Here is a 25,591-nt window from a genome sequence, read left to right on the forward strand (position 1 = left end):
TTGGGAGTGATGTATTAGCATGGATAGAGGATTGGTCAACCAAGAGAAAGCAGAGAGTTGAGATACATGGGTATTTTTCCAGTTGACAATCAGTGGTGAGCGTTGTGCTGCAGGGGTCAGTACTGGCCCTGCAACTGTTCGCAATATACATTAATGATCTTAAGAGGGATAAAGTAAATTGGGCTAAAAGTGAAATTTTGACAATTTGTAAAGATGATTATTCAGTGTATAAAAATATTACAAATTTGAAGTGGACTACACAAATTAAATATTTAGGAATTAATGTTAATACGAAATTTCAAGAATTATACTCAATTAATTATCTTCCTTTAATAAAAAGGATTAAATTAGATTTGATTAGGTGGAGGGATCTACCTTTGGGTTTACTAGGGAGGATTAATACCATAAAAATGAATATTTTTCCTAGAATACAATATCTGTTTCAATCAATTCCTTATTTAAAAAAAAGTTTTTTTAAGGACTTATATAAAGCCATTAGAGAATTCTTATGGAAGGGAAAATTTCCGAGAGTAGCAATGAGAAAATTGATGTGGGATTTTCAATTTGGAGGTTTAAGATTACCGAATTTTCAGCATTATTACGAAGCAGCTCAATTTAAATTTCTTAGTGCATTAATGAATATGGACGATCCACCTAGTTGGGTAAAGATAGAAATGGCAGTTATTTTAGAAAAATTTCCTCATGAGTTTTTGTTTCGATGGAATAAAAATTTACTACGAACTTACGATGTGCCAATATTGAAACATTTATTGAATTTATGGACAAGTAAACTTAAAAAACTGGGACTTAAAAATATATATTCTGGAAGATTGCCATTATATAATAATGAACTTGTTCCTTTTACGGTCTCCAATGCCACTTTGAAACAATGGGAAAAGAAGGGAATAAAAAATTTATCTGATTGTTTTTCTGAGGGTTGTTTTTGTTCCTTTGACGAATTACAAAGGAAATATGGTATTAGTGGAAATTCTATATTTGTATATTATCAATTAAGATCTTTTGTAAAAGAGTTATGTGGTCGACATGATTTTATTACCTGAATCTAGTTTTGAAGAATATGTACTGTCAATACCAAAAAAGGGATATATATCTGATTTGTATTGTATTTTACAAGAAATTGATAGTAAAAAAGACTGGGATAAAAATAAGTTGAAATGGGAAAAAGATTTAGGACATAAAATAGCTGAAGAAGCTTGGATGGAAATTTGTCAGAATAGTATTCGGAAATTAATTAACGCTAGACTAGCGATGATTAATTAAAATTTTATTCATCAGTTATATTTAACGCTGGAGAAATTAAAAAAATTTGGTCTTAGTAAGTTGGATTCTTGTTTTCGATGTGATCAGACGGCCAATACTTTTTTGCATACTGTTTGGCTTTCTGATCGATTGCAACAGTTTTGGAAAGGTATTCAATCTATTTTTAACAGTTTATATAATATCCATCTTGTATTAGATCCCGATATATTTTTATTAGGGAACATGCAATCATTAATTGATTTAGGTTTAGAAGATTATCAGATTTCCTTTATCTATTTAGCTTTAGTCGTAGCTAAGAAATGTATAGCACTTACTTGGAAAGATAAAAATATACTAACTTTAGATAAGTGGTATTTGGAGATGAAATTTTGTTTGACCATGGAAAGGAGATCTTTTTCAATTCAGGATAAGATGTCTTTTTATAAGTTAAAGTGGACTCTGTTTGCTAATTATATGCATTTAAGTTTGATTTAAATATATGTTTAAGCGTGATATTTTAGTATTGATAAAAATTTTCTTTTGTTGTTTGAATTTTTTTTAGGTTAAGTTTTATCTCTTTTTTTGTAAGTAGGTATTTTTTTTCCATATATAATATTGTTAATTTTATTAACTCTTCACTCTTTATTTTTGGGGGGGGGGAGGGCTGGACTAATTTTAAGTTAGATTACTAATATTGTGTTACAATTAATGGGGGGGGGGGGTTATTTTGTGTAGTTTTCTGATGTAATATTGTAATCATACCATTTTTTAAAAAATTTTTCTTTAAATGTAATTCTCTATTGTATTCATGTTATAAAAATTTTAAATAAAGTCTTCAAAAAAATGATCTTAAGAGGGGACTGTGCATAGAGTATATGATGACACTAAATTGAGTGAAAAAGCATATTGTGCAGAGGATAAGAGTCTAGAGATATAAATGAGTGGGCAAGGGTCTGGCAAATAGAGTGCAATGCTGGTAAATATGAGGTTATTCACTTTCGAAGGAAAAATAGAAGATTGTGGCAGCACACTCTCTCATGGCAAACCAGCCCTGCATGTAACGCCATGTGGCGGGGCAACCATGGGAAGATGGCACTGTCAGGGGTTCTTCCTGACTCAAACCTCCCTCTCAGCGTGCGCCTTGGGCAGCAATTATGACATCACCATGCACGTGGTGACTGAGCCAGCGCTGCCCTTAAAGGGGCGCGCACTAAATTCAAATAAAGTCGTTAACGACCCTCAACGTGGTGGCTATGCTTTCTACAGCTGCGCAGTGCACCACAGTGGTGACCCTGACGAGCCCAGACACCTTTCTGGACTCAAAGACATGGATCCGGCTGAGGTTAATACAGTGGCCATCAAACTTCCCCTCCCCCCCCTTCTGGACCCATCGCCTACGGACATGGTTTGTGCAGGCGGAAGTGCAATTCCACCTTAGAAACATCTCAGCAGATGCCACGATGTTCTACTATGTCCTGAACGCGCTGGATCAAGACACAGCAGCCGGGTGGTTGACGTCATCCATCATCCTCCAGCTGAGGATAAATATACCGCCCTCAAGAACTTGCTCCTGGGGACTTTTGGCCTCACACCCCAGCAAACGGGCTTCCAGGCTCTTGCACCTGGACGGGCTTGGGGATCGCAGCCCGTCAGCATGAATGGATGAAATGTTGGCTCTGGCGGAGGATCATAAGCCTTGTTTCCTCTTCTGCCAGATTTTCCTCGAACAAATGCCAGAGAATAATCCAGCTGCTCTTAGCAGATGAGGATTTTGCAGACCCATGTAAGGTCGCAGCCCGAGCAGATGCCCTCTGGTGTACAAAAAGGGAGCATGAAGCAGCCCTCAACCAGGTTTCAAGACCAGGAACCAATCATCCTCAAGTCGCCCCCAAGCACAAGCCAGAAGAAAGCCATTCGACCTGGTGTTTTTATCACCAGCGCTGAGGAGCGCAAGCCTGTAAGTGTCGCCAACCCTGTAGCTTCCAGGGAAATGACCAGGTCAGCCACCGTTGATGGCTGCCACAGCTGGCCACATGAACAGCCTCCTTTATGTCACTGACAAATCCACCAGCTGGTCGACACAGGGGCTGAACTGAGCCTCCTACCCCCCTACAGCGCTGGAGACTCGCAGTCCAGCCCTGCAGGCGGCCAATGGTTCCACCATCAAGTGCGGGCGTTGACCAGACTCTTGCTCTTCATGTCAATCTGCAAGCTGTGAGCCCTCAGGAAGTCGGCCCCCAACAGCACGGTGCCCACCGAGGCCAACACGAACTTCCAGTGAAATTTTTCTTTGCCAATCTGGATCTGCGCCCTGGTGGAGGCTACCTCAGTAAAGATATTTAAGACAAGACTGGATAGATTTTTTGCATAGTAGGGGAATTATGGATATGTGGAAAGGCAGGTAGCTGGAGATGAACCTATCATTAGATTAGCCATGATCATATTGAATGGCAGAGCAAACTCGACAGGCCAGATGGTGTACTCTTGGTCCTATTACTTATGTTATGATCTCCATCTCAAAAGAATATTAAACTTGCCTTGGAGATGATGCCACAGGGATATGACTGATCATTAGAAAAATTGCTATTGGCACTGGAGTTAAGACAACTAAGGAAATTTCTTGAAAAGTAAGATTCTGAAAGGGTGACACAGACATTGCTGCAAGATCATTGCTCTTGGCTAAAAAGTCCAAACAGGGTCCAGATTCCCAGGGTATGAAACATTTTAGTCTTACACAAGGATTGATTTCTTCAGACACTGTGCTGCCCCAAAGTTGGGAGGAGGTATGAAAGTCAATTTAGGGATGAAATTTCTCTGATAATCATAAAACAGAAGAGAAAAATCTTCTTGAGGCTGAAAAATAAAGAAAAATTAACAGATTGGTCTTGAGAGATAGAGTGAGGGAAGTTACAAGAGCAAATTTATAAACAAACAAAAAAATTTCATAAGGAATGGATGGACAACAAGTAAATGCTGGAGATTTACACTGAAATTATATATTCATATGGTTACATTAAAAAACTGTTTGCATTCCATTTGAAGAGAAATATCACTTGCCTTCAATGTCACACTCTTCAATAGTTTGCATTTCTTTTATGGTTTTAGGTGAATTTGAATACCACAAACAGATCTTGCACTCTGGATGATGGCAGAGCATTGGCTGTGCACAAGTTTTCTCAGATTTTAAAATCACATCAGACAGATTAATGAAGGAATACAAATGAGATTTTATTCTAAAGTTTTGACCTGGCTGTGCACTTTTCATTATCAAAGCACAGAACTGTTGCATTCAGACACGAAATAGCATAGTAAAAATGATGAGCAGATAGTTTGGTCAAAATTCTCCCCAATAAAAGAATTCTTGTTCCCACCCCATCATGCCAAAATTGTAAGGAATAAAGAAAGAAAAATAAGCAATTCTGCTTTAAAAGACTATTTTCTTCGTAAAACAGAAAAAAAAGGGTAGAAATTAAATTTAAAATGTCCACATATTCATTATCAATTAGCATTTGAATGCTTAAATATTAAGTAATTTGGCGAGACAAGTATTTTCAGACAATTGGCATAATTACAAAAACCTCATTACAAGTAACTATACATACTATAACATAATAAAAAGCCAGTAAATTAACGTCATCAATTTTACACATAAGTTCATTCTATCACATAATTGATGTTAAGTATATATCTATGGCATTCCGAAGATTACGCAACAAACAAAAAAATACTGCAACATAAACCCTTTAGACGATATTCTAAATATTCCATAATGTATTTCACTGGTATTGAATCGCTTATGAGGCAAAGTAAACTTGCAGTCGCAACTACTACAGCAGGAATCTTATAGCTGTGAAATGCATTTTACCTCAAACTGAACAACCATTTAACAGAATCCTATTATAGGTAACAAAGCCAAGGTTAAAAATTACAATTTCTCAAATATTCTCCTTGATTACAACCAATCATCTCAATCTTACCCATCCCCACTAACCATTACTGCAGTATGGCCGAGGCTTACTAGAGTAATGGACTATTCTAATCACTCAAAAGGTCTATTCAAATTGTGAGAAAAATGGTTGAAATGATACTAAACTTTCAATGACAATAAAGGCAGAACTGTATGCAAGTGACGTTCAGACTATCAGAGGCAATTTACATTTTCTTTCAGCTACCATGCAAAGCTGAGTTTAGAAATTACATTTGGAATAATTAATTTTAATTCTGAAATGCAATTAGACAAATGAAGTTCTTGTGCAAATTCTCTTATTTCCATATTTCCAATATTTTAAATTCAAAACATTTCTATAATTAAACTCAAATAGTAAAAATGATTTCACCATTCTGAAAAACAATTGAGGTTGTATTGAAGTACAATCCTAAAACTAAAATACTGTAAAATTAAACAAAAAGTAAACATCATGCAGAACAGCTAAATTCCCAGAATCCCAAAAGGAGTAAAAAAAATCAAATCACCATAAAGACACAGGAGACACAAATAACTAGATAATGAAAAAGGCAACCCCTTACATTTTTGAAGTAAAAACACTGAAATAATTCAATCTGCTTCCAGGCTAATTATCACTTAGCATTGTTATTGTGGATGGAGGAAGCCAAGAGCTTATTTTAATCAGTGACCAGGTGTCATGATTTATTAGAAGCAAATTATGGAGATTTGCATACTCCAGAGATTTTAAAGTACAAATTTAGCAATTTTACATTTAAATGTAGTTGTAAATAATTTCATTGTTGATCCTAATCCAGTTTCCTCAGCTTTGGTTGATAAAAGCTATTTTAATTCAAATTCAATCCAGAACTGGAATTTTAAAATTAGTTTATCCCATATAATGAAGCTTAGAAGCTCATTGTTTTAGATCTCCAGGATGCTGTACTTAATTTCAGAGGGGAAGTGGTAACAGGCAATAATAGCAGCTTCTCTTTGCATTAAGACAATGGATGGCTGGTGCAATTCTGCAGTGTAGTAGAGGATACATTTCCAGTTGATTCGGAGCCAAAATATTTAAATGGCATTATTAAAAAACATCAAAAGACAAAAAATTGTGAATATGAATTAATTCACTTTAAACTAAATTTCATACAATATGTTCCTTCAAAAGTTACTCTTCAAGAGATAGTGAACAAACTACAAATAAGATGGTTTATAGTTAAGGATCATCAATATTTGATCAGTCCAATGATACAACTATCTTGGTGTGTCAATACATTACACCATTGATTGCTTTGATTTAGACAGTCAACGATAATTCTACAGCAGGCTTCCAATTTTTGCCAGCTAGTGAAATGCTGCTGAACACAGATGAGGCACTTAATCAAACAAAATCTGCTTTTATAATATATATATATATATATATATATGCCTGAAGCCTGTAAAAATATCAAAATTTAAATAGTTCAACCACGATCATGATTAGAATTTGAACTGGTGTGCATTGATACATCGAAACATGCAAAAGTTAAGGATCACTTGCCTCCACTAATTAACAATACAACGTAAAATTTCAGGTGGCTTACAGACAGAACATAAACCAATTTCCATCAACAATAATTTTTAACTCTTTCCTTGTGGAAAAATGATAAAACTTAATTTTTCCCTTTTGCAGCACATTTTAAGCATATTCTGCATTGGCCTTTTCAGTACTATATTTAAAACACTATTACGATGACATTTTCTCAAATATTGATCAATGCTAATTTACTAACAAAGCCAAGGAGCTACTAAAACAATATTATAATTACATGGATCATGCTCTTTTGGTGGATTGACCTTAGAAAATGCTCCAGAAATAAACTAAAGGGATTTTTACAATGGATGTCAATTTTATGTAGAAAAAAATGATGAAAATACTGCAGTATTAAAATTAGATAGCATATACAAAGTACATTTGAACTACTTAAAATTCTCAATTCTACACAGGATAGCACCCTATTCATTGCTGAGGTATTATTCAGGATAAAACAGCACACTTTAAACACCTATAATCCAAATAAGATTAACTAAACCGCAATTTTAAAATAGTTTTACAATTGAACTTCCTGTGCTTTTTCTTCAACTGCATTACTGGATGATGCAGTTAATAAATCATTGCTTATTACTGTATTTTTATTTCTAGAAAATTAGTTCAGTTGAGTTATAGTTGTCTCTGTAATATTTGTTTGGAAATCTAAATGCATTTACAAGAATTTATGCACGTTTTGTGAAGTTGTTAAAATAAATTTAATGAACTAATAACTGTTGTACAAAATATCAAGAAAATGTTTGAAGCGTACAGCAGGTACATGTTCTTTGTACTTGCGCAGTCAAAAAAAAACTATTTTGTGATTTTCCTATTGTAGCCCAAAGAGCCTTTTTATCCATTATATAAATGCAACCGGATGAATCAGGAGATAGGGTTAGTTCTGATACCATCCATAAAACCTCATCGACAAGGCATTTTGATGACTGTTTGCACAGAACTAAGTAGATAAATTTTCAATTTCCCATACTACATTATAACATAGAAAAGGCTCTCGATTTCATGATCCAACTATCATACCACAAACAAAAGGACTACCAAAAATAATTTATTTGCAACTATGATGCGGTGTAGTGCTCCGTTTTGTACTCAGACAATACTGTCTCAGTTTAATACAGTAAAATCCTGCGTTCTATAGCTTTACGACAGATAGGGCATTCACTCATTCGATCCCCACAAAGTTGACATGTCCCATGTCCACAGAGAAATATCATGTTCTTCAAACGATCCAGGCAAACAGGACACATAGTCTGAAACAGATCACACATTAAACACTGATAACTATCTGTTCTACTGAACATCAAATATCCTTCATTTTAGCAGATTGCATTCTTTTTTTAAAATGTTTTTAAATTTTTCACACTATGAACCATAATGACCAAAATACACACAAACATTTCCCTCTTGAATATACACAGTGTCATTTTCTCCCCTTTTCCCCCTCCCTCCTTCACCCCCCACCCTCCCCACCCACTCAACGTTCAACCTATTGTGATACATTAAACCCATTAAACAATGTCATCACACAATGAAAATAAACAAGAAATTTGTGTCTTCTACTTTTACATACTGGGTCAGTTCATTTCTTCTTCTCCTCCTTCTGTCATTTTAGGCGGTGGAGGTCCGCGGTAGGACTTCTCTGTTGTGTTCCATGTACGGTTCCCAAATTTGTTCAAATACTATGATGTTATTTCTTAAATTATATGTTATTTTTTCCAATGGAATACATTTATTCATTTCTATGTACCATTGCTGTATTCTCAGGCTATCTTCTAATTTCCAGGTTGACATAATACATTTTTTTGCTACAGCTATCATAATAAATCTTTTTTGTGCTCCATCCAAATAGAGTCCACGTTCTTTACTTCTTATATTACTTAGAAGAAAGATCTCTGGATTTTTTGGTATGTTGCTTTTTGTGATTTTATTTAATACCTGATTTAGATCTTCCCAAAACTTTTCCACTTTCTCACATGCCCAAATTGCATGCATTGTTGTTCCCGTTTCCTTCTTACAACGAAAACATCTGTCTGATACTGTAGGGTCCCATTTATTAAACTTTTGGGGCGTGGTGTATAGCTTGTATAATCAATTATATTGTATCATGCGTAACCTCGTGTTTATTGTATTTCTCATAGTTCCGGAGCATAGCTTTTCCCATGTTTTATTCTTTATCTTTATGTTTAGATCTTGTTCCCATTTTTGTTTGGGTTTACAGCTTGTTTCCTCGTTCTCTTTCTCTTGCAGTTTGATGTACATGTTTGTTATAAATCTTTTAATTATCATTGTGTCTGTAATCACATCTTCAAAATTGCTTCCTTCTGATAACCTCAGTCTGCTTCCCAATTTGTCCTTCAAGTAGGTTTTCAGTTGGTGGTATGCAAACATTGTACTGTGAGTTATACCATATTTGTCCTTCATTTGTTCAAATGATAATATTGCATTCTTTTTTTTTATTTAAATTTTTTATTTTTCACACCATAAATCACATTAGCCATGATACACACTTTTTCTTTTTCACACATTTACAGTGACTTTTTTCTCCCCCCCCTCCCTCCTCCCAAGCCACCCCCCCACCCACCCCCCCCTCCCATCCATTTTAGGTATACAATCTAGGTTACATTAAACCAGTCAGACAATGTTGTCATTCAACAAAAATACACCAGAAATTCTACTGAGTCCATTCTTTTCTTTCCTTCTCCTTCCATCAACTTAGGTAATGATTGTCCCTGGTATGTTTTCGCTATTGTATTTAATGTAAGGCTCACATATTTGTTCGAATATTTCAATATTATTTCTTAAACTATATGTAATTTTTTCTAATGGAATACATTTATTCATTTCTATATACCATTGTTGTATTTTCAGATTATCTTCCAATTTCCAGGTTGACATAATACATTTTTTTTGCTACGGCTAGAGCTATCTTAACAAATCTTTTTTGTGCATCCTCCAAATCAATTCCAAATTCTTTGTTTTTTATGTTACTTAGGATAAAGATCTCTGGATTCTTTGGTATATTGTTTTCTGTTATTTTATTTAATATCTGATTGAGATCTTCCCAAAATTTTTCTACTTTCTCACATGTCCAGATTGCATGAATTGTTGTTCCCATTTCTTTTTTACATCGAAAACATCTATCAGATACTGTTGGGTCCCATTTATTTAACTTTTGAGGTGTAATGTATAGTCTGTGTAACCAGTTATATTGTATCATACGTAGCCTCGTATTTATTGTATTTCTCATCGTTCCAGAACATAATTTCTCCCATGTTTCCTTTTTTATCTTTATATTTAAATCTTGTTCCCATTTTTGTTGAGTTTTACCATTTGTTTCATCATTCTCCTTTTCTTGCAGTTTAATATACATATTTGTTATAAATCTTTTGATTAACATTGTATCTGTAATCACATATTCAAGGTTACTTCCCTCTGGCAAACTCAAACTGCTTCCTAATTTATCCTTCAAGTAGGATCTCAATTGGTAATATGCCAGCGCTGTATCTCCAGTTATATTGTACTTATCTCCCACTTGTTCAAAGGATAAGAATCTACTTCCTGAAAAACAATTTTCTATTCTTTTAATCCCTTTTTTTTCCCATTCTCTAAAGGAAAGGTTATCTATTGTAAAAGGGAGTAACTTATTTTGCGTCAATATTAGTTTTGGTAATTGATAATTTGTTTTATTTCTTTCTACATGAATCTTCTTCCAAATATTGAGGAGATGATGTAATACTGGAGAAGTTCTATGTTGTACTAATTTTTCATCCCATTTATATAATATGTGTTCAGGTATCTTTTCCCCGATTTTATCTAATTCTAATCTCGTCCAATCTGGTTTTTCCCTTGTTTGATAAAAATCTGATAGGTATCTTAATTGTGCGGCTCTATAATAATTTTTAAAGTTTGGCAATTGTAAGCCTCCTTGTTTATACCATTCTGTTAATTTATCTAGTGCTATCCTCGGTTTCCCCCCTCTCCATAAAAATTTCCTTATTATTTTCTTTAACTCTTTGAAGAATTTTTCTGTCAGTTGTATTGGCAATGCCTGAAATAAGTATAATATCCTTGGAAAAATGTTCATTTTAATACAGTTTATCCTTCCTATTAGTGTTAGTGGTAAATCTTTCCAATGCTCTAAATCGTCCTGTAATTTTTTCATTAGTGGATAATAATTGAGTTTATATAATTGGATAATAATTGAGTTTATATAATTGGCCGAGATTTTTGTTTATTTCTACACCTAGGTATCTTATTGCCTGCATTTGCCATCTAAATGGAGATTCCTTCTTAAATTTTGAGAAATCCGCATTATTCATAGGCATTGCTTCACTTTTATTTACGTTTATCTTGTAACCCGACACTTCTCCATATTCCTTCAATTTCTTATAAAATTCTTTTATTGATAGTTCTGGTTCTGTTAAGTACACTATAACATCATCCGCAAATAGACTGATTTTATATTCCTTGTCTTTTATTTTTATTCCTTTTATATTATTATCTATTCTTATCAATTCTGCTAGTGGTTCTATAGCTAACGCAAACAATAAAGGTGATAGTGGGCATCCCTGCCGCGTTGACCTGCTTAAGTTAAATTGCTTTGATACATGTCCATTTACTGTCACTTTCGCTAACGGTCCCTTATATAATGCTTTAATCCAATTAATATACTTCTCCGGTAAACTGAATTTTTGCAATACTTTGAACAAATAATTCCATTCTACTCTGTCGAAGGCCTTCTCTGCGTCTAAAGCAACTGCTACTGCAGGTGCTTTATTTCCTTCTACTGCATGAATTAAGTTAATAAATTTACAAATATTGTCTGTTGTGCGTCTTTTTTTGATAAATCCAGTTTGGTCTAAATTTACCATTTTCGGTACCTGCTCTGCTAATCTGTTTGCTAATAGTTTAGCTATTATCTTATAATCTGTGTTTAGTAAAGATATCGGTCTATATGACGCTGGTGAGAGTGGATCTTTCACTTGTTTTAGTATTACTGTAATTATTGCTGTTTTACATGAATCTGGTAAGCTTTGTGCTTCATCAATCTGGTTGATTACATCTAGGAGGGGCGGAATTAATAAGTCTTTAAATGTTTTGTAGAATTCTATTGGAAATCCATCCTCTCCTGGTGTCTTATTATTTGGTAATTTTTTTATTATCTCTTGTATTTCTACTATTCCAAATGGTTCTGTTAATTTATTTTGTTCCTCTATTTGTAGTTTTGGTAGTTCCATTTTAGTCAAAAATTCATCTATTTTCCCTTCTTTCCCTTCGTTTTCAGTTCGGTATAATTGTTCATAGAATTCTCTAAAGTTTTCCTTAATTTCTTTTGGATTATATGTAATTTGTTTGTCTTTTTTCCTTGATGCCAATACCATTTTCTTAGCTTGTTCTGTCTTAAGCTGCCATGCTAGGATTTTGTGCGTTTTTTCCCCCAGTTCATAATATTTCTGTTTTGTCTTCATTATATTCTTCTCTACCTTATATGTTTGTAATGTTTCATATTTTATTTTTTTATCCGCCAATTCTCTTCTTTTAGTTGTATCTTCCTTCATTGCTAATTTTTTTTCTATATTTACTATTTCCCTTTCCAACTGCTCTGTTTCCTGATTATACTCCTTCTTCATCTTGGTTACATAACTTATTATTTTCCCTCTAATGAATGCTTTCATTGCATCCCATAGTATAAACTTATCTTCCACTGATTCCGTATTTATTTCAAAATACATTTTTAATTGTTTTTCAATAAATTCTCTAAAATCCTGCCTTTTAAGTAGCATGGGGTTTAATCTCCATCTATACATTCTTGGAGGGATGTCCTCTAGCTTTACTGTCAATATTAAGGGTGAATGGTCCGATAGTATTCTAGCTTTATATTCTGTTTTTCTTACTCTATCTTGCATACTAGCTGATAACAAAAATAGGTCTATTCTTGAGTATGTTTTATGTCTAGCCGAGTAATATGAATATTCTTTTTCTTTTGGGTTTTGTTTCCTCCATATATCCAAAAGTTGCATTTCTTGCATTGATTTAATTATAAATTTGGTTACTTTGTTCTTTCTGTTAATTTTTTTCCCCAGTTTTATCCATATTTGAATCCAAATTCAGGTTGAAATCCCCTCCTATTAGTATGTTCCCTTGCGTATTAGCTACCTTCAAAAAGATATCTTGCATAAACTTTTGATCTTCTTCGTTAGGTGAATATACATTGAGTAGATTCCAAAACTCCGAATATATCTGACATTTTATCATTACATATCTCCCTGTTGGATCTATTATTTCCTCTTCTATTTTAAATGGCACATTTTTACTAATTAATATAGCCACTCCTCTTGCTTTTGAATTATACGATGCTGCTGTTACATGTCCTACCCAATCTCTCTTTAATTTCTTGTGCTCCAATTCAGTTAAGTGTGTTTCTTGGACAAATGCTATATCAATTTTTTCTTTTTTCAGTAAATTTAGCAGTTTCTTCCTTTTAATTTGGTTATGTATTCCATTAATATTTAAAGTCATATAGTTCAACGTAGCCATTTTATACTTTGTTTATCTTCCCTTTCCGTTTTTCCATCATTACCTTTCCTCCTTTTACATTTCTGTTTTCTTATTTTAAACCCTTTATAAGACAACATTCCTAAAACATCAAACATTTTCCTTATTCTCCTATTTATAACTTCTTTAGCCCCAATCTCCCCTTCCCTTGTCGGACAACCACATCTTCCCTCTCCATTTGGGTTTGCGAATTCACTCGCAAGCGTCAACTGATTTTGCAGTGACCACAACTCCCCCCCACCCAGCCCCCCCAGAAAAGATTTCACTTTTCATATGTAATAAAGGTCACTCTTTTAATTCCCTCCTTATTCTCTCTATTCCATTACCTTCCCTTATTAATTCTTGTCTATACTATCTATATTTTCCTCTAAATACAGATACATTCACGTATGCACATTATACCTATACACTCTTATACCTCTTTACCCACATACATATCAATCGTGATCATTTTTACTCTCATTACATGTCTTCATCCCTCAGTCTATTTTGTAATTGTTCTGCAAATTTTCGTGCTTCTTCTGGATCCGAGAATAGTCTGTTTTGTTGTCCTGGAATAAATATTTTCAATACCGCTGGATGCTTTAGTATAAATTTATACCCTTTCTTCCATAAAATCGCCTTTGCTGTATTGAACTCCTTTCTCTTCTTTAGGAGTTCAAAACTTATATCTGGATAAATGAAGATTTTTTGCCCTTTATACTCCAGTGGCTTGTTGCCCTCTCTTACTTTTTCCATTGTCTTCTCCAGTACCTTTTCTCTTGTAGTATATCTTAGGAATTTTACTAAAATAGATCTTGGTTTTTGTTGTGGTTGTGGTTTAAAGGCCAATGCTCTATGTGCCCTTTCTATTTCCATTTCTTGCTGTAGTTCTGGACATCCTAGGATCCTAGGGATCCAATCTTTTATAAACTCTCTCATATTCTTGCCTTCTTCATCTTCCTTAAGGCCCACTATCTTTGTTATTTCTTCTGTTATAATTTTCCATTATATCTATTTTCTGAGCTAACAGTTCTTGTGTCGCTATAGCTTTTTTATTAGATTCCTCTAATTTCTTTTTTAAGTCCTCTACCTCCATTTCTGCTGCTACTGCCCTCTCTTCCATCTTGTCCATTTTCTTTCCCATTTCTGTTAAGGTCATATCTATTTTATTCATTTTTTCTTCTGTGTTGTTTATTCTTCTTCTTAAATCATTAAATTCCTGTATTTGCCATTCTTTAAATGACTCCATGTACTCTTTAATAAGAGAAAGTAAATCCTTTATCTTGCCTTTCCCTTCTTCTTCTATTTCACTGTACTCTTCCTCTTCCTCTTCTTCTTCCTCTGGGTTGGCCATCTGTTGTTTCTTTGTTGCCCTTTTCTTCTCTTCTTTCTTGTTTCCATTGTCTTCTGTGTTCTCTTCTTGCTGCAGGTGTTCTGCAGCTGTCATTGCCGGCTGTGGAGATCGACTCCCCAGCTGGTCACCCCTCCTGTCGGTGTATTTTTTTTCATGCGCACCGTGCATGCGCGAGGAGTCGCGCACTTTTACTCGGCTCAGCGAGCCATTTTTGTAGTCCCATTTCTACCGACCTGAGGGAGCGGGTTTCTCTCTCCACCGCGGGCCTCTTCGAACAGGTAAGGCCTTCTCCTTCTTCCTCCGTTGTCTTCTCTTCCTCCTCCGTTGTCTTCTCTTCCTCTCTTCTTACCGTTGATTTCGATTTTTCTTTTTTTGTCGCCATCTTCTTTCCACCTTTATACTCACTTTTCTTTAACTTTTATTTCTGTGCCTTTGTGTTTTCCTTTGTTTTTTCCGACTTTTCTGGAGAGGGCTGGAGTTCACCGTCCGGCCACTACTCCATCACGTGACTCCTCCCAATATTGCATTCTTGAGTTTGGCTTTTCACTGCACTAGTGAAAATGATATTGATAATGATATTGTGCATTATATGAATTCTGTTGTGTGTGAGAAAAATTTATCTATGAAGGCTAAATCAATTGATCAAGATTTGAAATAGATACCTTTTTCATTATTTTCTATTTTTTCTTCACAGCATTACAGAACTGAACAAATGCATGTTATTTTGTGTCTAATTCAAATATATGAACAGTATAAACAAGTACATAACCACTTGAGCATATTCAAAATATTCTCAGTGAGCTAAATTGCAAGTTATTGTAGCCAAACCAATAGTATCCACTTCCCAGATGTAGTTGTACTTGCTCTGTGACAGTATTTAAAGGAGTCAAGAGGTTTGATTTTGCAGGCACAATTATTGCAGCACAGTTAGTGCGACACTATTAAACAAAAATGAGCTGAGTTCAAATCTACCACTGTCTGTAAAGAGTATGGACGTTTTTCCTGTGATGATGTGGGTTTCCTTCAGGTGCTCCAGTTTTTTCTCACATTCCAAAGATTAAGAGGGTTAGTATGTTAATTGGTCATATGACTGTAATTGAGTGGCAGGGCTTGTGGACCAGAGAGGCCTGTTACCACTAAATTAAAATTACCAGCTGCAATCACTCTACATTCAAATTGATCTAGTTTTTTAAAAAATCTGGAATGAAGGATCCTTAAAGTACAGCAATAAATATCTGAGCAATGGCATGGCCTTCTTGGTCACAATTTAGAAACCCTATCCAAAGCTTTGTTGATTGCTTTGGTAAGTATTAGCTGTAAAAAGCTATTAAGAATTTTTACTTGAAAACATTTTGCAATGTATCTGACATTCAGAGATGATGATAACTTAAAATAGAAACAAATAAATTTTAAAATTAATATTTTTAAGAACACAATATATTCTTAAAAGCAAGAAATTGTTAGATACATTGAAGTGAAAGGAACTTAATTTCATATTTCTTCTCAGTCAAAGGGACTGCAGATATTACATTAGGTCTAATCTGATGCAGAATACTAGAGCCAATAACTCTGAGTAAATGCTGAATAATCTCTTCAAGTTGAAGCATTTTGAAAGATAAGAGCACCAATTAATGATGAATACATTTAAAATCTCCATGCGATCATATATGTACAGACGTTATAAACCAAAATCAGGCCATTCTTACTTTATTCCATGGCTTCTTAAAAACATTAATAACAGTCATTCAGAAATATTCCAGAGGCACTATTTGAATACATGTCCCAAACTAGTTCACACCAACCAAGCTGGCCTGCTGAGCTAATCCCATTTGACGGAACTCAGTCCATATCACTCTAAGCCCCTCCTATCCATTAATCTGTCTAAATATCTTTTGAATTTTGTTATCGTGCCCATTTCTACAGTTAACTCTGGCAGCTCTTTCTGAATGCGCACCAACATCGGAGTGAAAAAATTGCCTTTCATTGCAAATCGAAACCCTCAAGATGAAGACTCATCTACCCTTGGAAAAAGACTATTAGCATTCACTTTATCCATACCCCTCATGATTATGTAAACTTCCATAAGATTACTGTCAGCCTCCTTCTCTCTAGTGGGAATAAAGACCCAGCCTATCCAACCTTTCTTTAAACCAACATTTCAGTGAAACTCTTCTGCACCCCTTCCAATTTATTGATGTCTTTCTTATAGCTGGGTGACAAGAACTGCACAAAGTGTGTTCTCGCCAATGCCTTTTACAGTTGAATCATGAGGTCGCAACTTTCACACTCTAAACTCTGCCCAATGGAGGCCTATTTGCATAACTCTTTCTTCACCACCTTATCAACCTGACATGTTACTTTTAAGGAACTGTGGACCTGTACCCTCTAAGTACTCTGTTCTACAACACTCTCCAGGGACCCACCATTCACTGTGAAAGTGTTGCCCTGATTTGACTTACTAAAGTACAACATCTCACACTTGCCTGAGTTAAATTCAATTTGGCGCTCATTGAACCACCTTCCCAACTGATCTAGATCCTGTTACAAACTTAAATATCCTTCTTCACTGACCACTACACCATCAATTTTGGTGTCATCCACAAATTTACTAATCATGTTAACTACATTGCCATCCAAATTGCTAATATAAATAGCAGTGGACCCAGTACAGTTGCGACACACAACTGTACACAGGCCTCAAATCAGGGAAAAACATCCTTTCACTATCTCCCCCCCCCCCCCCCCCCCCCCACCTTTCTCCTTCAATTAAGCCAGTACAGAATCCAGCAGGCATTTTACATGATTTTAATCTTCCGCACTAATCTGTCATGAAGCACTTTGTTAAAGGCCTTGCTAAAGTCTACATGTACAATATCCACTAACCTTCCCTCATCAATCATCTTTGTCACCCTTTGAAAAAACGCTACCAGATTCATGAGACAAAATTTGCCACACAGGAATCCATGCTAATTCCTCCTCTCAGTCTCTAACCAAATTCTGTTAGATCCTGTCTTCTCTAGCAACTTTCAAACCATTAATATTAAAGTCACTAGCCTGCAGTTGCTTAGTTAGTCCTTGCTGCCCCTTTTAAATAACAGCACATCATTAGTCTTCCTTCAGCCTTCAAGCACTTCACCTGAGGTCAAAAAATTGTGTAACTATCTCAACAAGTGCCTCTGCAATTTCTTCCCCAACTTCTCAGAAGATGCAAGGATATAATTCATCAGGCTGTGGAGATTTGTCTTCTCTAATATGCTCTAAGGCTGCCAAGACCTCCTCCCAGTTGTTCCAATGTGATTCAGTAACTTGGAACTCATTTCCTTGGCTTCCATAATATCCTCCACAGACTGGTATTGATTCAAGATCCCACAGATCTCATGTGGCTCCACACAAAGATGACCCTGTTGATCTTTTATGGGACCAATTCTCTCCCTAGCCACCATCTTAATATGTTTATAAAATCTCTTGAGATTCTACCTGCCAGCTCCAACTCGTGTTTTCTTTTGACCTCCCGGTTTTCCCCTTAAGCATACTCCACTTCTTGTACTCATCAAGGGAGTAATTTGATCCAGACTTTTTAAATCTAAAAAAAGCCCTTTTTCCTAACTAAAGCTCAATATTCCTTTCAACCCCAGTTCCTTCAATCTACCAGCCTTGCCATTTACCCAAACAAGAACATGCAGAGCTATCTCACCTTTAGTGCCTTCCCCTAAACAAGGTAATAAAGTTAAAAGGGCAATCTGTAGAAATTGGATTGTAGTGGATAGTGAGGAAGGCTCTCAAAGTTTGCACTGGGAGCTGGACCAGCAGTAAAAAATGGTCTGTAAAATGACAGATAAACTTTCATGTTAACGTCTGAAGTGTTGTACTTTTGGAGAATGAACCAGGGTCGACTTGCTTGGTAAACAAAGGAACACTGTGGAGTGCAGGGGAACAGGTATCCGGGAAAACAGATAGATAGTTCTTTGAAAGTGGCGTCACAGATAGATAGGATCATAAAGAATGCATTTGGGACACTGGCCTTCGTAAATCAAAGTATTGAGTACAGGAGTTGCTTTTTTAAAATTTAAATTTAGACATACAGTCACAAGCCATTTCGATCCACAAGTCAGTGTTGCCCAATTTACACTTAATTAACCTACACCCCCACCTGCTACGTTTTTTGAATGGTGGGAGGAAACTGGAACCCCTGTGGAAAACCCACGCGGATATGGGGAGAACATACAAAATCCTTACAGACAGCTTGGGATGTTATGTTGGTTGTGTAATGCATTGATGAGGCAAATTTGCAGAACTCTGTGTTGTTTGGTCACCTACCTGTAGGAAAGACATCAATGAGTTTGAAAGAGTGCAAGAGAGATCTATAAGGATGTAGCCAGGACTCAAAGAGCTAAGTCATGCGGATCAGTTAAAAAGGTTAGATCTTGATTTCTGATTTGTTGGAAAATGATGGGATATTGGTGAGGGGACATGGGTTAAAGGTAAAAGTGAAATATTAAAGAGGAACATTAGGGAACTTCTTTACTCAGAGGGTGGTGAAAGTGTGGAATGAGCTGCCAGTAGAAGCTTAGTTTGAATTTGACATTTAAGAGAAATTTGGATAGGAATGGGAGGGCTATGGTCCAGGTGCAGGTCGATGGGACAAGCAGAATAATTATTCAGGACAAACTAGATGGGCTGAAGGATCCATTTTTGTGCTATAGTGTTTTATGGTTCAATGATTGTATTTTCAAAAAAACACTTTTCAAAAGGAGATCCAAGATGAATTTGGAATGAACATCAGTTGTTTGTCAGGATCTTTGTAAAATGCACAACTTATGAATTCAAATTGCATAGTTAACAAATTTGAGCATTTCATCTCTGGTTTCCTGTTCCTGAAACCAGAAATTACAATTAAATTCCTATTTTGTTAATGGTAGCATTTTACCTGTTCCTTGATATCCTGCAACTGTTGCTGAAGCTTCTGTACATCAGCATTGACATTGGTATTGTCCTTGTCTCGCTGAAGAGGTGTAATATTTCCACTACCTGCAATACAAGAGTTCATATAGTTCAATCATTGTAAAAACAGATTTTTCTTTGGATTTAATCATTGGTAATGATAAAAAAACTGAAGTGAGATGTTTTCTAAATTGTGTCATATTTTACAATACAGGTACACGATCCTTTATCCGGACATCTAAAATCCGGAAAGCTCCAGAATCTGGCAAGTGGGGACCAGCGGTTGGAGGAGGCGGCCAAGGGACCAGCGGCTGGGGAAGACTGCCAGGCGGCTGGGGGAGACGGCCGGGCGAGACAGCCGGGCAGGGTTGGGGGAGACAGCCACGCAGCCGAGGGACCGGCAGTCGGGGGAGACTGCCAGGTGGCCGACGGTCGGGGGAGGTGGCCAAGGGACTGGTGGTCGGTGGAGGCGGCTGAGGGACTGGCGGTCAGGGGAGGCGGCCGAGGAACCAGGGGTCGGGGGACCGGCGGAGACTGCTGGGGGTCCGAGGGACCGGCGGCTGGGGGAGGCGGCAGCACAATTTGGGTGGGGTTTCTGAAATTCGGAACACACTGTCCCCCAAGGGTTCCGGATAAAGGATTGTGCACCTGTATTAGAAAGGAAAGTTTGGTCAACTGCACTTATGATGGTTTCTCGTTTTCAATCATATTATGATTTGTAATGCAATCTTTGTGATTCGAAAGAGTCATGTCACAGGCTCAAAATCCTTTTACCCTCACCACTCACTGCAGAGTTGATTGGTACAGATGTGACTTTGTTGGGTCTCAATGTCATGCTGATGAATTACATCATAACTGAAAATGGAGCTGCACACCATTCTGCCCTTTTCACACTAATTTTCTCAGTTTTGTGAATTGTGCCTGCATGAAGAATGATTCATTTTCTGAACTAAGCTACCAGAAATTTTCCAGTATAGACAGATGCTCAACTTCTAGTATATGAAAGCTAAATGTAAATATCATCATTTTATAAACAGTAATGCTTTGACAGGCAATATCCATATAAAAATAGCAATATATCTCAGGAATTAGTCCAAAACTCGATTTAAAGGAATTGCTAAATGAAGTATTCAAGTTGTGAAAATGTTCTTTTTAAACCTATAATTTTCTGAAATTTGCAAGAGCAGCTTTTATTCAATAAGTGAAAGTGCTGGTAACTTTGAAAAGATGTACTGATGCTTTAAGGTGCTAAAAAAGTATGTCAGTAAGTTTCTGTGGAATGGGAAAGTGGCTAGAATCTCCATGGATTATAAATTATGGGGTTTAAATTTACCTGACTTATAAAGTATTATTGGGCATCTCAAGTGAGATTTATCGCATCGCTCAGAGAGGGGACCCCAGTGTGGATGAAGATTAGGTTGCATTCGTTAGGTGAAGAGATAGCTGAAGAATTTATTTATAAATGGGATGTAAATCTACTCTCAAAGAAAACAGATGATCCCATTCTAAAACATGTGGAAAAGGACAAAATAAGGCATTGGATGGAAAGTGGAGGTATCTCCCAAAGCGCCCCTGACTCAGAAAAATACCCTTGACTCTGGGTGATAAGATCCTGGACACCTGGTGCCAGAGTGGAATCAGGTGTACTGAGGATTGTTATGAAGGGGGGCAGCTTATGTCATTTAAGCAATTGAGAATCAAGTATAATCTGTCCAACAGAACATTCTTCTGCTATCTTCAAATAAGATAATTTTTGAGGGAAAAATTGGGACCAGCCATGAACCTGCCTGAATGTTGCAACATGGAGATTCTAATTCAAAAGGGGAATGTGTGTAAATTTATTTCTAAGATGTATAACATATTCCAAAGTGAGGGCCCGAAACTGAGCCTATAAAGGTCGAGGGAGAGATGGGAGTCGGGACTTGGGTACAATAATCAATGAAGAATGGTGGCAGGACCTGTGTCTAGACAGTGTGACGGGGTCATCAACACCAGATACAGGATGATGCAGTATAATTTCCTGCTCAGAAACTACGTAAATCAAAGTTGGAGATTTCAGAAAAGTGTTTCAGATGTGTTGTGGAGGTGGGAACTTTCATCCACTCTACCTGTCTATGTTCAAAAGTGAGAGCTTTTTGGGAAGACCTAGGGGATATTCTAAAAAAAATTAAAAGAGTGGATTTTCCTCAGGATCCAGAGCTGTTCCTTTTGGGGGCTATTGGAGAAGTGCAGTTTAGACTGACTAAATTCCAAATTTCGTTTGTGAAGGTCACTTTGGTGGTAGCCTGGAAGTATATAGTGATTTCGTGGAAGTCCAACTCCCAGCTAAATACCACACAGTGGAATATGGTAATGCAGAGTTGCATTCCCCTGGAGAAAATCACATATAACCTACAGAGGAAACATGACTCATTCGTTAGAGTATGACAACCTTATTTGCAGTACAATGGTATGCAGAAAGATTGATTCCCCCTTTTAAATAGGGATAAGATTAAATTATCCCAGAAAGTCAGAGGTGTGATTACGGAAATGGGACTTGACACAGGCAACACACCTGCCATTCTCTTTTCGTCCTTAGTTTTCTTTTGTCTTTTTTTGAATGGCGTTGCCACTGTTATTTTTTCATTACAGGTTTCGATAGGGGTTGTGTGCCCCATGATGATTGGGATCGAGATAAGTTTTTGGAAGGTATTCGCTGAGGCAGGTGGGTGTGGGGTGGGGACAAATACAGACTTTGGGTTTCAATATGTACATGTACATGGATGGCTTTGTTTATTGGACTTAGTAAGTCTGTTAAAACTAAACTATTTAAAAAAAAGATATATGCTGCAAAATCCCTGGTATCTGGAACCTATGGGAATTGATAGTTGCTGGATAATTGTATTTTCTGGTTGTTTGACTTACTCTTTCAATACCAAACTAAAACTATCTACTGCCTCATGTTCTGCCGATTTCTGCTCACCAGACAAGCCTAATATATAAATACCACGATGAATCTTGAATATGCTAAGCCAGCCATTTGAAAAAGAACACTGTGCCTCAATACTCACACCGCCATCAGACTCTTTAATAATAAATTTATTTAAGGTCTCTCGCTTTTTCCTTTATTGCAGTCATTTGTTTACATGTGTACATTGTGTACAGTTGTTTTTTGCACTACCAATAAGTGGTAATTCTGCCTCACCCACAGGAAAAGAATCTCAGGGTTGTATGTGATGTCATGTATGTACTCTGGCAATAAATCTGAATATTCATCTTCTTGTAGAACTTCTTTCCTTTTTCTTGCCACATGGGTCCTGATATGCAACCTCCTTCTGACCTTTTCAAACTAAACTATTCAAAAAGAGCCTGGTCGAGTAAGTCCATCTTGGAGGTGTGAAGAGTGTGACATCGCCCAAGACTTTTATAGGTGTCGGACTTTATATAAAGCTGCTTAATTTTCTTTTTTTTTTAAACTTTATTTAAAATTTTATGACATGAATAAAATAAAAATTACATTTAAAGAAATAATAAAAAATAAGATAATAAAAATTAGAATACTACATCATTAAACTACACAAATTAACCCCCCCAATAATTATAACACAACATTAATCGTCTAATTTAAAATTAGTCCAACCCTCCCCCCAAAATAAAGAGTGAAGAATTAATTAAATGTTGTAAATAAAATAGAAAAAACCCCACTTACAAAAAAAAGGATAAAACTTAACAACAAAAATTACTAACAACAAAAAAAATATCAATACTAAAATAATACACTTAAACATATATTTAAATCAAACATAATACATATATTTAACAAATGAAATCCACTTTATAACTAAGTTCAAATATTAAAATCATATATCAACCACATATCTGTTATACAAAAAAATCATAATTAATAATACATAAATACAGAATTTCCATTAATACCAAGTTTCCTTTATAATTCATCGAGAAAACAAAAACATCCCTTAGAAAAACAATCAGATAAACTTTTTATTCCCTTCCCCTCCCCTTATATAAAAAAAGAAAAAAAAGAAAAAAAAGTTCAAACTCTTATAAAATTCTCCATATTCTTCATTTATAACATCTTCAAAATTCTCTATCGAAATTAACTTAATTTTATTAAATTCTTCTCCCTCAATGTATTTGTACTTGATTTTCTTCTTTTTCTTCTTATCACCTTTCCCCTCATCTTCCTCTTCATCTAATTCAACATCCTCAATTTTTGACTTATTATCTTGTGACATCATCCTCTTAAAAAAGAGAAACCCCCCCAAAAAAAGAGAAAAAAAGGAGAGAAAAAAAACCTAATTCCTTCTCAATTACAATCAGAAAACAAAAAGAGTTAAAAAAAATTATTTATTTAAAAAAATAATTAAAAAAAAATTTCACTTCTTAACCCAAAAATTAAAAAAAAACAGGTCGGAGGTCACGACTACCTCCTCCTGTTTAAACCACCCAAAGCAGTAACTCGCCCAAAGCGGTAACTCCCCCAAAATATTGGGTGTGAGATAACTCACAGGTAGCTGATGACTTCTGGAAACTAGTGCCCACCCAATTCCCTCTCCCAACTCCCATTTCATTAAACTATCATCATTATTTAAACTATTTAAACTCTTCTCAAAAAAAAGATAAAAGATTTATTTTTTTAAATCAACGTTACCACTTCGGTCACCATTGCTTCCATTTCTTTTAAAAATCTGCATCCCACCTTACATCTCTACTCTCTTTGGAGACCTTAAAGGACTACATCGTTCCTGAAACTGCATGATTGGTAGAGACTGAGCAAAGTCCATAACCTCTTTAGGATTGTCAAAGAACTTTGGCTGATTTCCATCCTGAAAAATCTTCAGTACTGCAGAATACCTGAATGTTGAGGTATGTCTTTTTTTCCACAACCATTCTTTCACAGAATTAAATTCGCATCGTTGAAACATAATTTCTTGACTCAAATCTTGATAGAAGAAAACAGGATTATTCTGAACCATCAAAGGAGATCTATTTTGCTGGGCATTTCTAATAGCCGTATGTAAAATTGTCTCTCTGTCACAATAGTTTAAACAACGGATCAGAACAGGTCTTGGATTCTGTCCTGAAAAAGATTTTCTTCTTAAAACTCTATGAGCACGTTCCAGTATTAAACCTTCAGGGAATTTATCCTGTCCTAACACTTGTGGAATCCATTCAGTAAAAAATTTTCTTGGATCTGGTCCTTCTATGCCTTCTGACAAACCAACAATTTTCACGTTGTTCCGTCTAGATTGATTCTCCAAATAATCAACCTTTTTTGCTAAATTTTTATTTTGGATCTGCAATGTTTCAATTATTCTATTTTCATTTTGCAGTTGATCCTGTACATCGACTAAACCTTGATCACACATTTCAAATCTTTCAATGGTTTCAAGCTTAAAAGCTCCATTAATGGCTTCCGCCATCGCATTAATCTTGGAAATAAACGGGTTCACAAAATTAGCTAAGTGACTCAATACAGAATATATCTTATCTTCAAGATCCTTAACAAACATTTCAACAGAAGTAGATTCAGGCATAATGGGGTCTTGCTGTTCCTTAGAGACCACGGGATCTTCTGTCTCTTCCCTTAATTTAATATCTTTTCTAGCAGTTTGACTTCATATAAAAATCCCTCTCAAAGTCCCCCCAGCAATGCCAGGAGACTGAAGATCAGGGTTATCTTTAAGCAAAATCTCTTTAATCATCTTCACTGAATCGATGTCTGGAAAAACCGTTGTAATTGAAGATGCATTTTGCAGCGCCACCACTGTAGCAGTCGAATGACAGCTCTTTAACTCTCCAGCTGGTGGCGCCCCAGCTGATTCAACTGTCAAAGTCTCAGTAACACCACTCACAGTGGCCGTTGTGTGAAATACTGGCACCCGGCCAGCCCTTTGTTCTGTAAGCTGTTGAGTGCGACCTTCAGAAAGCCTTACCAGTTTAAAACTGAGTTTCAATGCCGAATTCT

At 35.9% G+C, this 25,591-nt stretch overlaps 1 protein-coding gene and 1 long non-coding RNA gene across 3 annotated transcripts in view; one reads left to right on the forward strand and one right to left on the reverse strand.

Annotated features, from left to right (window-relative positions):
* Window positions 1–25,591, forward strand: part of LOC138755325 (uncharacterized) — a 67,444-nt gene that overhangs the window by 38,083 nt on the left and 3,770 nt on the right. The window contains exon 4 of the long non-coding RNA XR_011352196.1: window positions 22,255–22,327. This is a non-coding gene — a long non-coding RNA (uncharacterized lncRNA). The remainder of the gene's footprint in view (window positions 1–22,254; window positions 22,328–25,591) is intronic.
* Window positions 4,464–25,591, reverse strand: part of mib1 (MIB E3 ubiquitin protein ligase 1) — a 240,612-nt gene continuing 219,484 nt past the window's right edge. For both annotated transcript variants that reach the window (XM_069921103.1, XM_069921102.1), the window contains exons 20-21: window positions 19,610–19,710; window positions 4,464–8,041 (exon numbers count right to left, since the gene is read on the reverse strand). In XM_069921103.1, the coding sequence (XP_069777204.1) occupies window positions 7,901–8,041; window positions 19,610–19,710 (242 nt within the window). In that variant the 3' untranslated portion in view covers window positions 4,464–7,900. The remainder of the gene's footprint in view (window positions 8,042–19,609; window positions 19,711–25,591) is intronic.

This window comes from Narcine bancroftii, chromosome 2 (genome assembly GCF_036971445.1).
Source record: "Narcine bancroftii isolate sNarBan1 chromosome 2, sNarBan1.hap1, whole genome shotgun sequence".
In the NCBI taxonomy this organism is placed as follows: domain Eukaryota; kingdom Metazoa; phylum Chordata; class Chondrichthyes; order Torpediniformes; family Narcinidae; genus Narcine; species Narcine bancroftii.